The sequence below is a fragment of the Mchenga conophoros genome, linkage group LG2 (genome assembly GCF_057382185.1).
Source record: "Mchenga conophoros isolate Kocher_MC1m ecotype Shallow Benthic linkage group LG2, M_conophoros_male_GT1.1, whole genome shotgun sequence".
NCBI lineage: Eukaryota > Metazoa > Chordata > Actinopteri > Cichliformes > Cichlidae > Mchenga > Mchenga conophoros.
In genome coordinates, this window is record NC_140527.1 from 9977078 (window position 1) to 9994446 (window position 17369).

General features: G+C 41.8%; 3 protein-coding genes across 9 annotated transcripts in view; all 3 read left to right on the forward strand.

Moving 5' to 3' along the window:
* LOC146581695 (uncharacterized) overlaps window positions 1-7617 on the forward strand; it is a 63930-nt gene extending 56313 nt beyond the window's left edge. The window contains exons 1-7 of one of the 7 annotated variants that reach the window (XR_014893727.1): window positions 692-880; window positions 1847-1934; window positions 2655-2812; window positions 3238-3295; window positions 4234-6916; window positions 7176-7376; window positions 7487-7617. Coding sequence is in view for 5 of the 7 variants with exons in the window: in XM_085285880.1 (XP_085142006.1) it covers window positions 4793-5782 (990 nt within the window). In the remaining 2 variants the exon portion in view is untranslated. Of the gene's footprint in view, window positions 1-691; window positions 881-1846; window positions 1935-2654; window positions 2813-3237; window positions 3296-4233; window positions 6954-7175; window positions 7377-7486 lie in introns of those variants that run through there. The other 6 variants (XR_014893735.1, XM_085285880.1, XM_085285872.1 and 3 more) reach the window with 6 other exon arrangements.
* A 107-nt stretch (window positions 7618-7724) lies between these two features.
* On the forward strand, window positions 7725-9499 carry LOC146581697 (TBC1 domain family member 2A-like). The gene is made up of 4 exons (XM_085285923.1): window positions 7725-7895; window positions 7980-8165; window positions 8790-8911; window positions 9241-9499. Exons 1-4 carry the CDS (start codon window positions 7725-7727, stop codon window positions 9440-9442), a joined length of 681 nt encoding a protein of 226 aa, XP_085142049.1. The 3' UTR covers window positions 9443-9499.
* A 4168-nt stretch (window positions 9500-13667) lies between these two features.
* LOC146581698 (uncharacterized) lies at window positions 13668-16244 on the forward strand. The gene has a single exon (XM_085285854.1). It carries the CDS (start codon window positions 13707-13709, stop codon window positions 15942-15944), a length of 2238 nt encoding a protein of 745 aa, XP_085141980.1. The 5' UTR covers window positions 13668-13706; the 3' UTR covers window positions 15945-16244.
* The last annotated feature ends 1125 nt before the right edge of the window (window positions 16245-17369 follow it).

A 17369-nucleotide genomic window follows, 5' to 3' on the forward strand; every position in this document is an offset into this window, starting at 1 on the left:
CCGGGTCGCGGGGGCAGCAGCCTAAGCAAAGAGGCCCAGACCCAACACGCTGTGTACTCACCTTTGCTAAGTACATGTGAACAGATCTTGAATAAAAAAAACAAAACAAAACACACTTTTCTTTTCTGTTTTATTGAAAGCACTTTACAGAAAGTGTAATTGTTTGTAATGAAGAAAGAAGTAGGTAGGTTTCCATGTGTAATTAGTGTGTGATAATGCTGCAGAAGAAGCTTAATGTGTACTTTGGAAAACCGATGGGGGAAAAAGCTGGCTGAAGAAGAAAAGATAAATGTCCTTTTTTTTCAAGCCTTCTCTGGCCAGCCGTTTCAGTGCCACGGCCCTCGCTTGGTGGGTGGGGAGACGTGCACTGGCGTTTCCTTTTTGCTTTTTCCTGCTCTCGCCAAGTCCTCCGCCCGCTCTACATCTCTCTTATTAGCTTTTATTACCCGACAATCACAATCAAGAGATGTTGAATAAAAAAAAAGAAAAGAAAAGAAAAGCTACTTTTGTTTTGTGTTTTATTGAAAGCACTTTACAGAAAGTGTAATTGTTTGTAATGAAGAAAGAAGTAGGTAGGTTTGCATGTGTAATTAGTGTGTTATTGCAGAAGAAGCTTAATGTGTACTTTGGAAAAACGATGAGAAAAAAAGGTGGCCGAAGAAGAAATGATAAATGTCCTTTTTTTTCAAGCCTTCTCTCAGCCGGCAGTTTCAGTGCCACGGCCCTCGCTTGGGGGGTGGGGAGACGTGCCCCCCAAGGAGACCTGCTAGATTGTTCAGAAGGTTGTTCTCATCCATCCAGATGGAGGATCACTAACAGGAGCGTGGAAGACTCCAGAATCCACTCTGGCTGGAATCCGGTGGATATGCAGTGTGTACAGGTACAGGACCATTTAAACGGACAGCATTTATAGAATGACTATTAAAAGTCAGCGAGTGTCAGTAATGTTAATGTGGTTATGTTAGTAATACACCGAGTGCTAATATAAGAGCTTTAAGATGCATTTGTAGATATTATTACGTGTTTTACCGTCTTTATGGTGCTAGCTTAAAGTTACGGTGTAAACGTTAGCTTATATTGGAGGAAAGCTGTTACTGGTTAAACGATGTTAGCACAGAAATATTAGCTTCTGTGCATCTGTAATAAATATGTGCAAGTTTCAGTGCTTCGTTTAAACTGTATGATACTTATACTGACCCAGGGTCAGTGTAAAATACAATCCTAGCTGTGTGAACAAAGCCACTGTAAATTTAATCCTGCATGACAAACCTCAGGATGCAGATTATTATTACTCTTTCCTGCTGGCACACCTGAGAGTCAGCTAGAAACTTATAGTGACGTGGACATCATGCAAAGACTGCCAGACTCTGTAATACTGCAAATGATCAGTGACTCAGGTTAACACTAAACTTCAAACGGTACCTCTGTGTGCTGAACATCTAGGATTGAGTCAGGCTGCATTGACTGTGGGACTTTAATGTGTTAAAAGCAGGTTGAAGACGGCTCAGAAACATTTGAAGATTAAAATTTAGCATTATGGCTGCTGGTGGTTTGTAATATCTACTCAGCTGTATTTTTGTTACTAATTTATGTTTGTTGTTGTTTAACACAGATTTCAGAAGAGCAAATATGCTTAATAGTTTAACTAGATTTCATTTGTCAGTGTTTGACTGCTGAGTCACCGGAAGAACTCATTTCATTCATTCTCCATATGATGTTAATTTACAGAAATGTTTCACAGGAACTGATTTCTCCCAAAGGTTGAACTAGTGTGTTTCCATAGATTACCTCTGTATGAATGTACTTCTTAAATGAAGGCAAGTGTTTGTCCTTTTTTGTTCCTCAGGTACAGTACGTGATATCAAGGGCAGGTGGTCAACACTGGGGACAAGAAGCAGACATACTTCCAAGAGGGAGCTGCAGTGAGGTCAGAGGTCAGAATCTGAAACAGCTCAGGTTTATATTTTAGAGGTTATAAAAAATCAAAATGTATTTATAAAGAAACCTTTAAATAATAGTCATAATTATGATTATTATAAGAAATATCAAACATTTAAGTGGATTTTCTGTTACACATATTGTGTTAGCCCTGCGATAAACTGGCAGCCTGTCTTTGTCCTGTATCAGCTGGGATAGGCTTCATCCTCCCGCAACCTTGAATTGGATACATTTTATTCCAATTATGTAATCTGATCATTTACAAACTCAAGGTATCTAATCAAAATGTAAGTAATAATTATAAAATGGGAAAGCAGAAATAAGTGTGACATAAATGTAAATGTGTGAGCTGACATAGAGCTACATGCAGTCTGAAAAACCTTTGTTGTCAAGTTTGCAGGTATATCAGCACGAGACATTCTTACATAGAAGAGACATTAAAGTCTCTAACTCAGTGAAGCATTATTGGTCCCGTCTGTTTGGATAAATATAGTAAGTTGATGTATGTCCATTTATTGACACATTTTCTTAAGTGCTTATCCAGTTCAGGATCACAGTGGAGCTGCAGCTGGATATGTTCACTAAATAAACCTTACAAAAGTTAACAATAAACCTGCATCCATGTACGTTGTTGTCCACAGGATGAGAAAATCAAACTGGAACACTGTGGAACATGTTAATAAATGTTTGTGTGTTTATGCCTGTGTCTTTCACAGGAGGCGCTGGAAGGTTTCCCTAATAGTTCCTGGTGAATCAAAGCAGAACCATAAAGGTTGCTGGACTGCATGATGGCCTTACCCCTGAGCAGTCATCCTGTTAAAGGATGAACCAGTTAGAAGCTGTTTTCAAAGTAGCTGAGCAGATTTCATCTCAAGTAAGCGATTAACTGTTTGTTCATCTGTTCCGCCACTTAAAGAGCATTTAAGGACGTCTTTTGAGTGTCCAGTTGAATTAATTCTACTGGCTCTCATGGTCATTTGTTATTATAGTCATATTTTTCATGTTCATCCAGCTATTTAGTAAATTCTATCTATTTAGTAATATCCGTCAGCTATAAAATGTAATATAAATATAAAAATATCTAAATATCTCCTGCCCTTTATGTTTTAATGATGTAAGTCTGTTATCGTGTTACATTAGCATTCCTCACATATCAATGAGATGCTGTACAGTACAATCCTACTGACACAGCAGAGGGATAACGACAGCTATTCAACATCGTTACACGACACATTCGAGCTGCATGACGCAGACAAAGTGACTAAATCATCTTTTTGTGGTTTATTGTCTTCAAACCAGCAGACAAAGCCGATGGCAGAAGATGTCGGAGAAGAACTTCAGGCCGTGGACTGAAAAGGTATTTTTTTCTTGTTATCAAAAGACATTTGGAGTGGCAGCTTCTACAACTGGTTGTGCTAAAGTAAAGCTTACAGTCTAAGAAATCACAGTGTTGATATTCAGCACAAAGAGAAAAGCTCACTTGTTTGAATTTATTTACAATCATAGTTTTATAAATTCTGACTGTAAACAGCTTTTACAGCTTTGATATTGTTTGACACTCGATATCAGGTGATAGGGTTTAATTTAAAGGTTTCTGTGTCCCAATGAGCCATTTACACTGATCAGTGTCAGTTTAACTGTAACACATTCATTATTTAGATTCAACAAAGAAATAACTGAATGTAAAAAATGGCAGCCCTCAGGCAGGTTTATAGAGATACATGCATGCATTATGAAATTTATGTATCCCAGATAATTGTTATTCATCTAGTCATGGCAGACCTACCTCTTCCTCCCAAGTTAACTGCAACCCAAAATAACTAGTGGGGCTATTTACACACTCACAACCAGTGTGGGGTAAAAAGAGCCACCAAAAAACTGTCAGCCACAGATGTGCTAGAAGAGTTAGAAGCTCTACTTATGGAGAAACTTTCTAAGTCTAACAGGGGACAGGAACTCCTGCCCAAGTAACATGATATAAGCCCACATACAGCCCAGCCATAAAGTGAACCAAGTTAAAGACAGCATGGGACCAAATGCATGTAACCAGCCTGCACCCACCTGACATTTCTTCCTCCTGAATTAAATGAATGAAGGGATGAAAGTTAAATGACTACAAACCTAAAGCCACTAGTTCCCACACTGGAGCTCCCTGACACTGTGTGTTAACTGTATTTAGCTTGTATCAACAGTTGTAACAGGCTAAGCCACCTGAGACACTGCATTGAATTTGTTCCTGTCTTACTGGTTTCAGCTGACTGGTTTCAACTCAGATATTCTGCTTTTTCCTTTCAGTAGATCAAAGCAGCTCGTGCTCCTTCTGCTTCCAATTTAGAAGAAGAAGAAGAAGGCGAAGGCTTCAGCGAAGTGGCGTTCATGGTCTCAGTGAACAGTCACGGTCACACACTGCATGTGGTTTTAAAAGCAACATGTCTGTTCACCACAACAATGGAGATGTGTAATATTAGTGCAGCTATGGTTTGTTCTTGAACATCAGTTCTGTTTTCTACTTTGATCACTCAGACCAAAAAAGTGTTGTTTTCAGATTCTTTCTTTTAAATCTATAAAGCACCTGTTCATTTTTTTTATTACAATTAGTTTCACATAAATGTTAGTGTTTCCTTTTATGATCTTTTAATGCTTACACTACACTGTACATGAAATCAAACCTAATAATGAGGCAGATAACATTCCTGTTACGATCCAGACTAGTGGTCTTACTGGGGCCGGTGAACAGGACTGTAAGCTTGCCATTGTGCCAGTTAAAGTAAAATCAAAGAGAGGTCAAAGAATAGTGGAAACGTATGCCTTTCTGGACCAAGGGAGTTCAGCATCCTTTTGTACAGCGGGTCTTATGGACAAGCTGAATATTGCTGGGAGGAGGACAAAGATTCTCCTGCACACCATGGGACAGGAGAAAGTGGTGGACAGTTTCATTGTACCTGAACTTGAAGTTGCTGGATTGGACAGTGACATGTACTGTGATATGCCTAACCTCTTCACTCAGCATAAAATGCCTGTAGATATTGGTAACATCTCAAATCAACAGGACCTGGTTGACTGGCCACATTTGAAGCATGTTCATTTGCCAGAAATTAAGGCCAATGTTGAGCTTTTGATTGGCATGAATATGCCCAGAGCTCTAGAACCTTTGGAGGTCATCCGGAGTGTAGGTGATGGACCCTTTGCCATTAGGACTGTGCTCGGCTGGACTGTGAATGGGCCACTTAATCGAGAATGCTGTGGAAGGCCAGGATGTTTGGCAACAGTTACCGCCAACAGAGTTTCTGCTGTCACACTGGACAAGCTATGGAAACAGCAGTTCAAGATGGATTTTCCTGAGAGCAGCAATGATGAACAGATGGGGCTGTCAAAGGAAGACTTGAAGTTCCTGGAATTGGCCAGCAAGATGGTGACTTTGGGGGATTGGCACTACAGCATTGCCCTGCCACTAAAAGACCGAGACATAAGAATGCCTGACAACTGTGCAATTGAGCAACGAGCCTTAGGTTTGAAGAAAAGGTTCATCAGAGATAAAGACTTTCATAAAGACTACACTGCCTTCATGACAGATCTTATATCTAGAGGATATGCAAAGAGAGTCCCAGTCACAGAATTAGAGCGCCAGAAATGGGGAAGGATTAAACGTAACTTTGTTCCTGGAGATGTGGTCCTTATAGTGGATGATTCTGCACCTCGTGGTTCTTGGCTCATTGGGAGAGTCACCGGAGCTGCACCAGATGAAAGGGGGCTTGTGCGTCAGGTCTGGATTAAGACCCCAACCAGCCATGTGTGCAGACCCATCACAAAGATATGCCTTCTTCAGGAGGCCTCTGACCCATGACTATGACATTTTTGACACAGTGTGACATAACTAACTTTGAATTGACTTTAATGTTATGAGATGTACATCAGACTGACTATATTTAGGCTAAGTGCTGGTAACCTCTGGCCTATGACTGACTGACCATGTGCAGACAGAAGAAAAGAAGAGAAGACATGAGAAAATAACTTTGGTGGACTTTTGAGTATGTTATGTTGTCTCACTGGGTGTCTGTGATATGATGAAGTGTGTGTTGTGAGTTATGGTGTTGGATGTGTAATTATTACTGTAAAAATGTAATAATTAGGGGCCGGAATGTTGTGGATAGGCGTAGCTTTGGGTCACGTGGTGTCAGTAATAGTGATTGCTATATCACCTGTTCACGGCCCGAGGGAAATTTTGTGAATGAGTGGGTGATGGGGGAAGTCGACTTTTGCTGACCGCTCAAGCGTCCCAAGGCGTTCCCAGGCCAGCCGAGAGATATAATCTCTCCAGCGTGTCCTGGGTCTGCCCCGGGGCCTGCTCCCGGTGGGACATGCCTGGAACACCTCACCCAGGAGGCGCCCAGGGGGCATCCTTGTCAGATGCCCGAACCACCTCAGCTGGCTCCTTTCGATGTGGAGCAGCAGCTGCTCTACTCTGAGCCCCTCCCGGACGGCCGAACTTCTCACCCTATCTCTAAGGGAGAGGCCAGCCACCCTTCGGAGGAAGCTCATTTCTGCCGCTTGTATACGCGATCTCGTTCTTTCGGTCACTACCCACAGCTCGTGGCCATAGGTGAGGGTAGGGATTGTAACATTGTAAACATAATACAATTTTACATTATGTTACTGTCAGAGTCGGACGGTGCCCCGACCGGTCGACCTGTGTGTGTGTGTTTTTTTGTTCTCCTCTCTCGCTCCGCTTTTTCTCCGCTGCGATTGTTACCTCCGACCCGTAAGTGCTGCCACTCTGAGCTGCCTAATAAGCCTGGACGCGATCGAGACGGAGAGACGGAAGGGGACACTTCACTGATTCTAGGGAGTTTTGTGGACACACGAGGGGAGACGGGGAGAGGAGCACTGAAGGGACTTGCACTGTGGATAACTGTGGATTGATTTTGGCTTCACTGTAAATAAAGACACTGTTCAACTTAAACGAGAGGTCCGCGTCTAGGTTCGCTAACTCACCACCCTTAACAGCTACAATTTAACATCATGTAAAATTGTAACATTATGTTTACAATGTTACAATTTGTAAATTGTAACATTGTAAACATAATGTTACAATTTTATATGATGTTAAACTGTAACATAATGTAAAATTGTAACATTATGTTTACAATGTTACAATTTTACATTATGTTAAATTGTAACATAATGCTTAACAGATAATGGTTATCCTCTTTTTATATCATACATCATTGTCTCTGTAGGAGGGTCTGGAGCACCCCCTGCTGAGCCGCTGGGCTCAGTACCTTGCAGGCAGGTCCGACGATGACTTCATCATCTCACCTGAGCTCAAAATTCTGGTGCGTGAAGGCGTCCCTCGGGAGTATCGGCAGAGAGTGTGGCGCTGTTTGGTCCGAGCCAGAACTTTGACAAGCCAAGAGTGCCACATGCAACGCTATCAGCAGGTACAGCTGTAGAGAGAGAGAGTGCTTTATCCGCACCTGAGCACAGGTGGCTCCTCCTTCTTCCTGTTGGGAATGCTGGCGAGCACTCAGTAATCCTGTTCTGTTTCCAGCTGTGTGAGAAGAGTCGGACAGCTCCTAATCCTGCCTCCAGGCAGGTCCAGCTGGACCTTCACCGAACCCTGACGACCAATCAGCACTTCTCCTCGCCGTCCAGCCCCGCCCTCCAGCCCCGCCCTCCAGCAGCTCCGCCGCATCCTTCTGGCCTTCTCCGGGCATAACCCTGCCATTGGCTACTGCCAGGGACTCAACAGGTTAGAACAAAAATATAAATATTATATCTGAGTTCTTATGTGGACCCGCCTTCCAGGCAGAACCTCACCTTCCATCAATGTCCACAGGTTAGCGGCCCTCGCTCTGCTGGTCCTCCAAAGTGACGAAGACGCCTTCTGGTGTCTGGTGGCAGTGGTGGAAGCCATCATGCCTCAGGACTACTACACCAAGAATCTGGTGGCCTCTCAGGTCAGCAGACACACTCACCTGCTTGCCTGCTGTGATCTGTTTTAGTGATCAGTGAGGCTGATCTCTGTGAGTCTTTGTGCTCAGGCGGACCAGCGCGTGCTGAAGGACTTCATGGCGGAGAAGCTTCCTCGCCTGGCATCTCACTTTGAGGATCACAACATTGACGTCTCTCTGGTCACCTTCAACTGGTTCCTGGTGGTTTTTGTGGAGAGTCTGCCCAGCGACATCCTGATGCCTCTGTGGGACGCCTTCCTGTATGAGGGTACCAAGGTACCATACACCCGAACACACCATGACAGAAATGCAGACAACACTTGAATGCACCACAGTAGTGTCCATGGAAACAAAAATGATTTTGTTTTCACCTTTAGATGTCTTTATTTACATTTTAGGAGTAATAAGACATTGTTTACTAAGCATGGGGAACTGTCATGTGACATGAAATAGGAGTGGGAAAGCAGATCATTCTAGTAACGACCTCACAGTCTACCACAAGCAGCGTAAATCCAGACGATGAGCGGGACAATGGCTTTGGGCTTGTTTCTGCAATGTGACAAATGCAGCACAGCTTTTACATCGTTTGTCTCAGGAAATAAAATCACAGTTCAGACACAGAAATATATACCACACAGGGATAAATGCTGACAACAGCTTCAGCCACGTAGATCCAACCCAAAAGTTTAATTTAAACTTAAAGCTCAACTACCAAGTAAGTTAATATTATCTGGCAACTGAGGAACCAAGTGGCTTATTGGAAATCGATCAGAGCTGTAATGAGTAAAGGGCCCAACTGCACCACAACTGAAAGAGTAATTTTATGACTCACCTCCTCAAAGTTTCCAATTAATTGTGTGGCGTGAGTGTCCTGTTATGAAATGCGTGTCTGTGCTGCAGGTGATCTTCAGATACACTCTGGCTCTGTTCAAATACAAAGAGGACGACATCCTGAAGATTCACGACAGCGTGGAGATCTACCAGTACCTACGCTTCTTCACAAAGACCGTCTCCAATGCCAGGTACGCACTCGCCTCCACCCGCCTTAATCTACGAGCTGTTACACTCTCAGAAGTGTAGCGGATGTAGCTGTTGAATCTTTGAGCTTCAAACCCTTTTTACTGAAATTTTGTGAGAAGTTTAAATTTCCCTGATCACAGTAACAACGATTTAAAGATTTTTAAGTATCTGCAGCTCTCGGATACATGTGGTCCAGTCAGTCCAGTATTTCCTGCTCAAACTGCAGTACCTGAAGTATCAAGCAGCATAAAACAGAAACACTCAAGCTGATCAGTTTCCAGTTCCTCTGTGTTGGTGATCGAGTCCTTTCCACCTGCGTGTGTCCATGCAGGAAGCTGACCAGCATCGCCTTCAACGACATGAACCCATTCCCCAGCCGGCTGCTGAGGAACAGGCGAGTGCTCCACCTGGAGCGCCTGCAGGCGGAGCTGCGTGAGCTGGAGGAGCAGCACAAGGAGGTCATCACCGAGAGCGTCGTACGGAAAGACAAAGAGCTCGACGTCATGGTGAGCGAGGACGACGAGGACCTCTGATCACACGGGACGCTTCAGCTGCTCACTTCGAGACGACGATGAGTTTTCCATGAGTTCAAGAGAATTTTACTAAACCGGCTGTTAACTGGTTTCCTTCACACCAAACACAGGATTGTGTCAGGTTCACCATCTCTACTAACACTACAAGGAAACAGACGCATACAGATTTAACTGCATCACATCTCTGAAACAAGCTTGCAGTAAACAAATGTGTACTGTGTTCACGTGTGTAATAAGTCAGGCTGCAGAAATGTGCAGATGTATTTCAGTGAATTCATTTGGATTAATATGTGATAGCTTATTTATTTCATTGCATCTTTTGCTTTATACCTAAAAATGCGTGACATTTCTAAATGTAGTCACATCCCTATGAAACATGGTTGATTATCAGCTGTAGTCACAGCTGGTGATAAAGTAATTAAATGTCCAGCTATTCAAAAATAGGGCATTCTGCACAATGAGTACTTTTTGGTACTTGAAGTATATTTTGATGCTGATGCTTCAGGGCATTGTGCTGCATTGTCGAAGCTCTCTGGGCTTCCGGTTAGAACGACCTCACAGTGTTTTATTTTGATCTGGTGTAAAGTGCATTGTGCAGAAATGACAGCATGATAGTCACATGATAAAACTGACTTTTCTTTTTTTTTTAAATTTTACTGGGTGTGCATCTTGTTCAAATGTCTTTTTCAGCATTTGTACATAAATATTCTGTATATAAATATTTGATTTTCATTTATTTTACAGAGTCCTTTATTTTGTTTCACAAATATGACATTCATGTCAAATGACATCTGCAGACTTTATAATGACCAGCAGGGGGCAGTGTATTGCAGTCTATGAGAACATTTACTGAGACCTGTTTCATGCACTAGTTTCATGTCTCATTGAATCCAACATGATGTTGATTTTGTAAATTAAGGTCACATCTTCATCACATCTAATTTCAAAACACTGATCAATTTAAAAAAAAAAATGAATTCCATACCAATTGCAGGAATAAAATAGGAATAAATAACAAACGAGAAATACATACAAAACAAGAGAAAGGCACACATGAGAGAACAGGTCACATGACAGCACAGCATTATCTACCCACAATTTGAACTAAATAACAGATAGCACAGGCAATGAAAACAAACGGAAATCAGAATAAATTTAAAAACTTTTATTGATGTTAACTTGAAGTGCTGAATTAGCCCTGTTGTCAGTTCAAATCACTTCAATCTATAGCGCACTTTAAGGTCTTTAGACCTTAAAAAGTAATACACTGCAAGGTAAGCTTGCAGCATCTTACTTTAAGGTCAACTGTGAAACTTTGTGGAAAGCCTGAGACAAGTTGATGAGTCAGTGAAGCGCACTTCCTTCTGATGACGGCTATACTGAGGTGAGTTTTTAAGCATATCCTGAACTTTATTCATTATTAGACTTCTGACACCTGGCAAATAAACTCTCACGCGATATGAGAACATAACAGCAAAAAGCCAGTAGCTGGTACATGAATGGATAAAAATTGGATCCCTCAGGGAGGCGCCACCACTTGATCTTCTCCACCGTCGTGGTTGGTGTTCTTCGTCGTCGTTGGCCAAGGTTGAGTCGGAGATCCATCACAAGTAGCCGATGTTGAGGGCCAATATTGGTTGATGGTATGACTTTTACGTTCGTGACTAGGCTGAGATGGGGTCTTCGGACTAGCCAGTAGTCGATTTGGGTGTCTCTGCCGCCGCTGGAGTACGTGATGAGGTGTGCCGGCTTCTTTTTGAAGAAGGTGTTGGTCACGGCAAGATCGTGGGCCTCTGCGTAGTCCAGTACCCGGCAACCCTCGTCGTTTCTGGTCCCAAATCCTTGGCCGCCATGGAATCGGTGATATCCGTCTCTCCCCTTGCCTACATGTCCATTTAGGTCGCCGCCTACCGCCACGTGTTCCTCAGGGCTAATCGTTTGCAGGTGGTCGTCGAGGGCGCGCCAGAATTCTGTCTTCTCCTCGTCGGGGCAGTTGGTCTGTGGTGCATAGCAGGAGATCAGGGGGGGGCTAGAGGGGCTTGAGCACCCGCCCCTTTCCTGATGAGTGCCCAAAGTGCCCTTTTGTTGAGGCAACTTTTAAATTTTTTTTATTTATTTATTTATTTATTTATTTTATGTGTGTGTGCGTGCGGAGTCCTGTCTGTGCCCCTCAACAATAATATTTAACTATTAATCATAGTTTTGCTAAATAAAAGGATCTGGCTTGCATCAGTCACATGATCACATTTAACCAATGATCGCCCTCGACGGCAGAACGCGCTGGTTACGAGCCGGGAACGAGCTCACAAAGAGCACGCGCATTTGTTGCGGTCCGGAGCTGTAGGAGAAACACAAGTTAACTCAGAGACACAGACTGATGCGACAAACCCAGTAAGTAGGTGTACAGCGCACACTGTAGTGTGTAGCACACAGGAGTATTAGCTTATTACGTACACGTTGGTAAGTTGTCTTGTTGCAACTGACGAACTGAAACAAACGAGCGTGCTGTGTGTGCAACAGCGTGACAAACATTACCTGTCCTTTTATTAACTGCACAAGTAGTGCTGGTCATAGCTGCTGGCTACCTGTGTAAGGCTGTCATGGGTCTGTAGCTCTGTCAACGTTTTAGGGAACATATTTAGTTTTAAAGTAAGTTTCTGGGCATTTCCTGCCTTTCTGGAGGGATTATATTTCACTAAAAAACGATCTAATATGCATGTCCACATAATAATTATTATAATTATAATATATTAAAAAACACAAGCTGTATTTTAAAAAACATACATTAAGAAGCAGATTATATTAGATTTATATTTTAAATAGGACAAAAGTTGGATTTTACAGCAGTAAAATGATTGTATCTCTACAGTTTAAAAATGTAATAAGCGTTGCCCTGCACAGAGTGGATAGTGAAACAAATGGAATCATCATAAATACATTATTTCATATTTATTACTTCCCCCTCCTCATTGCTTTATTATTGTAGCTCTAGTAATAAATAATAATTTAAGGATGCCCATAGTATATACAGTATTCTGAAGAAGGTCTAAAATGTCACTGTGTGTGCATGTGTGTGTTTTATTTAGCTGGATTTAAAAAAATATTACTCATGATATAACATTGTGCAGACATGGCTGGTAAGGACATGAGGAGGAAACAGTAGGAGCTGTATGAGGCTACTAAAGGCAGGGCTATAACATTTTGCTGTCATCATTTTATTATAGATTAAGTGCAAGAGTTGTTAGGTGTGGATAATTAGATTATAGTTTATTGCAATAGCAAGTTGTGCCTTGTTCTCAGATAGACAGCAAGTGGAGAGTGATATATGAAATGATGGGAAGGAAGGAAGAAGAGAAGCAAAGAGTGATTCACAGGCAGAGCCGAGTTTATGTCACAGTTTTTCGTTGCCTTATGGTTCCAAGCGCTGTCACCAATCTTTGCATTTTGTTATTATCTCATGAAACTTGTTTAATCAGCTACCATCTCTCCTGTGGACTTTTTAATGTCTACAGTCTCAGATCAACACAGCCCTGCCCTTCCCATATTAGATTCTTGATGAATGTGTGTTGTTGTTATTCAGCATGGTTCAATGTGCCCCTTTTTAACTTTGAGCACCCGCCCCTTTAAACCTCTCTGCACGTCCCTGATAGAGACAGGTTTTAAAGACTAGAAATGAAAACATGTGAGTCCTGTCTTTAAATAAAAATATATAATTCCCTATATTCCTATCTATTCTTGACATTGAAGCTTTACTCTTCTTGATATTGTGACAAAATACTCTTGGGTTAACCACGAGCTTTCTAAAAACTTGCATATAACAATTGTGCACCATTCATTCCTCATCTTTGCTGCCCATCATTACAACTTTGCTAATGATGGGCAGCAGGTTAGTGTCATGATGTCACCTCAGACATAGTTAAAAGCCCTGTTAACGTAGCTGCTTCTCGCCGGGTGCGGTGGCGCGTGCCTGTAATCCAAGCTACCGGGAGGCTGAGGTTGGAGGATCGTTTGAGCTCACGAGCTCTGAGCTGCAGCAGGCTATGTCGATTAACACAAAATAATTATCCTCATTCAAAAGTCATGTAAGAACCTCATTGGCTTACGGAATGTTGATGTTATTTTAAAAATTCATACAAAAACATGACCTCATTCTAGAATGTCATGTGACAACCTCATTGGCTTATGGAATTGTGATGTCACAGGCTTCTGAATCCATAAATAGGGGTGAGGAGGTACAACTTTCAGTCCGTTATTTGCAGCACTTATGTTAGCAGCATTCAAACGTTCACCAGTAAAGCATTTTCAAACATCTGGATACTTTTCGTACTCACGGTATACAGACTCCAACATGTCTCAGAAAGAGCAAGAAAGACAAGAAGCTGACCCCAGCTCTATTCCATGGTATGAGTCCCTAGACCCTTACATCAGCTCTCTTCCTTGGGATGAACAGGTGGAATTAGAGGAAAAGCGATTGGAAGAAATGGAGAAGGAAAATCTCATGAACAGAGAAAAGATTAAGATCCTGACAGAAGAAAATGAGAGAAAGAGCGCTGAATTAGAAAAATTATCCTACCAGCTTCAGGAAAGGGAAGGTATTATTGAGGAGAAACAATGGGCTCTCCAAGATAAGAAGAATCACGAGCTCCAAGAAAAGCTTGATGAAGCTCTAGAAAAAATTAAAGATCTGCTCCAAAATGAGAAAAAAGAGAGCATTAAAGGGGATAAAATGCTCAAGAAGAATCAGGAGCTCCAAGAAAAGCTTGATGGAGCTCTGGAAAAAAATAAAGATCTGCTCCAAAAGGAGAAAAAAGAGAGCATAAAACAGGAAAACATGGTCAAGAAGAATCAGGAGCTCCAAGAGAAGCTTGACGAAGCTCTGGAAAAACTGAAAGAAATCCACCAAGAAGAGAAGCAACAGTCCACACAGCAGAGAGACATGCAGAGCAAACTCCAAGCCATGGAGGAAAAATACAAAGCGCTGCAGGTGAAACATGACAAAACTCTGCACAAAAGTCAACAGTTGCTTCAAGACAAGAAGCAAATGGAAATGAAACAGAAGGAAATTGACTCCAAGCTTGACGAGATGGAGGAAAAACACAGATCGCTCCAAATCAAGCTTGAGAAAACAGTGCACAGAAATAAAGAGTTCATTCAAGAGAGAGAGCAACAAGAAATGCTGGAGAAAGAAACAGACTCCCAGCTTGAAGTCTTGGAGGAAAAACTGAAAATGCTGCAACTAACTCTTGAGGAAACACTGCTCAAAAATAAAGAGCTGCTTCAAGAAAAAGACCAACAGAAAATACATCAGGAAGAAATGGATTGCAAGCTGAGGAACATCGAGAAACAAAATGAAGGCTTGCAAGTGATGCTTGATGAAGCTCTGGAGAGAAATAAAGAGTTTCTGCACGAGAAAGACCAACAGAAAATAAAAAAGGAAGAAATGGATTGCAAGCTGAGGCACATCAAGAAACAGAATGAAGGCTTGCAAGTGATGCTTGATGAAGCTCTGGAGAGAAATAAAGAGTTTCTTCACAAGATAGACCAACAGAAAATAAAAAAGGAAGAAATGGATTGCAAGCTGAGGAACATTGAGAAACAAAATGAAGGCTTGCGAGTAATGCTTGATGAAGCTCTGGAGAGAAATAAGGAGAACCTCCAAGAAAAGAAACAAGAGCCCGTAGAGCAGAGAGACCTGCAGAGCAAACTCCAAGCCATGGAGGAAAAATACAAAGCGCTGCAGGTGAAACATGACAAAACTCTGCACAAAAGTCAACAGTTGCTTCAAGACAAGAAGCAAATGGAAATGAAACAGAAGGAAATGGACTCCAAGCTTGACGAGATGGAGGAAAAACACAGATTGCTCCAAATCAGGCTTGATAAAAAAGTGCACGGAAATAAAGAGCTTCTTCAAGAAAAAGACCAACAGAAAATACAACAGGAAGAAGAAAAACTTCATCTCCAGAGGAAAAATCAAGCACTCCAAGAATTGTATAACGAAACAAAGTACAAATCAACTGTACTGGAAGAAGAAAAGAAAAAGCTGGAAAAACAATGCTCAGCGATGCAGAGTAGCATCAATGAGATGCTGAGAAAAAATACCGAACTTGAGGAACTTTCTAAGACCTTGAAGTACAAAAACACTGAAATCCAGGCGCAAAAGCAAGAACAACAGAAAACACATAAAGACCTGCAGTGTAGACTTCAAGAAATCCAGAAGAGAAACCAGCAGCTGGAAGACATGCACACAGATGTGCACAAGGCAAAGCGAATAGAGGAGGCAACAGTTAAAGAACTGAAAGACAAGCTTAAAGAAAAACAAGAACAATTAGAAGACATGGTGAAAAGATGCAACAAACTTGAGAAAGAAAACACAGAAACAATCGATGAGCTGAAAACCCTCATCATTGAGAAAAAAGTGCTGGTGGAAGAGTATCTGAAAAAGAAGAAAAAACGCTTCCACTGGTTCTGGAGGAGGGGCACTGCTGCTTCTCACCTGATGTAACCTCGTCTTCCTCCACCTCTATTCCATCTTCATTTCCCCCCTTCCCCTCCCTCCTTTTTCTTTTTTCACCCTCACCCCCCGACCAGTCCCGGCAGTTGACTGCCCCCTCCTGAGCCTGGTTCTGCCATAGGTTTCTCCTTTAGGTGTCTTTCACTTTAAAAGGAGTTTTTCCTATCCACTGTCGCCTGCTGCTTGCTCAGAGGGGATTGTTGGGGTTTTCTCTCATCTCTCTCTTTCATTCTTTCTATCCTTTCCCCCCCTTCTGCCTTTTCCTTTACCCAATAAACACAATTGCCCACATTTTACATTTGTTTGAAAAATGTCTTCATTCAACAATAATTCATCTTAGGTATAAAAACAAGAAATAGGTAATAGCTGCATGTGTGTTTGTGTGTGTGCATAATATACATACTTGTTTCCCAGAAAGATTTAATACTAGATGGATAGAGACCAGGGACGTGCAGAGGGGGGGGCTAGAGGGGCTTGAGCACCCGCCCCTTTCCTGATGAGTGCCCAAAGTGCCCTTTTGTTGAGGCAACTTTTAAATTTTTTTTATTTATTTATTTATTTATTTTATGTGTGTGTGCGTGCGGAGTCCTGTCTGTGCCCCTCAACAATAATATTTAACTATTAATCATAGTTTTGCTAAATAAAAGGATCTGGCTTGCATCAGTCACATGATCACATTTAACCAATGATCGCCCTCGACGGCAGAACGCGCTGGTTACGAGCCGGGAACGAGCTCACAAAGAGCACGCGCATTTGTTGCGGTCCGGAGCTGTAGGAGAAACACAAGTTAACTCAGAGACACAGACTGATGCGACAAACCCAGTAAGTAGGTGTACAGCGCACACTGTAGTGTGTAGCACACAGGAGTATTAGCTTATTACGTACACGTTGGTAAGCTGTCTTGTTGCAACTGACGAACTGAAACAAACGAGCGTGCTGTGTGTGCAACAGCGCGACAAACATTACCTGTCCTTTTATTAACTGCACAAGTAGTGCTGGTCATAGCTGCTGGCTACCTGTGTAAGGCTGTCATGGGTCTGTAGCTCTGTCACCGTTTTAGGGAACATATTTAGTTTTAAAGTAAGTTTCTGGGCATTTCCTGCCTTTCTGGAGGGATTATATTTCACTAAAAAACGATCTAATATGCATGTCCACATAATAATTATTATAATTATAATATATTAAAAAACACACGCTGTATTTTAAAGAACATACATTAAGAAGCAGATTATATTAGATTTATATTTTAAATAAGACAAAAGTTGGATTTTACAGCAGTAAAATGATTGTATCTCTACAGTTTAAAAATGTAATAAGCTTTGCCCTGCACAGAGTGGATAGTGAAACAAATGGAATCATCATAAATACATTATTTCATATTTATTACTTCCCCCTCCTCATTGCTTTATTATTGTA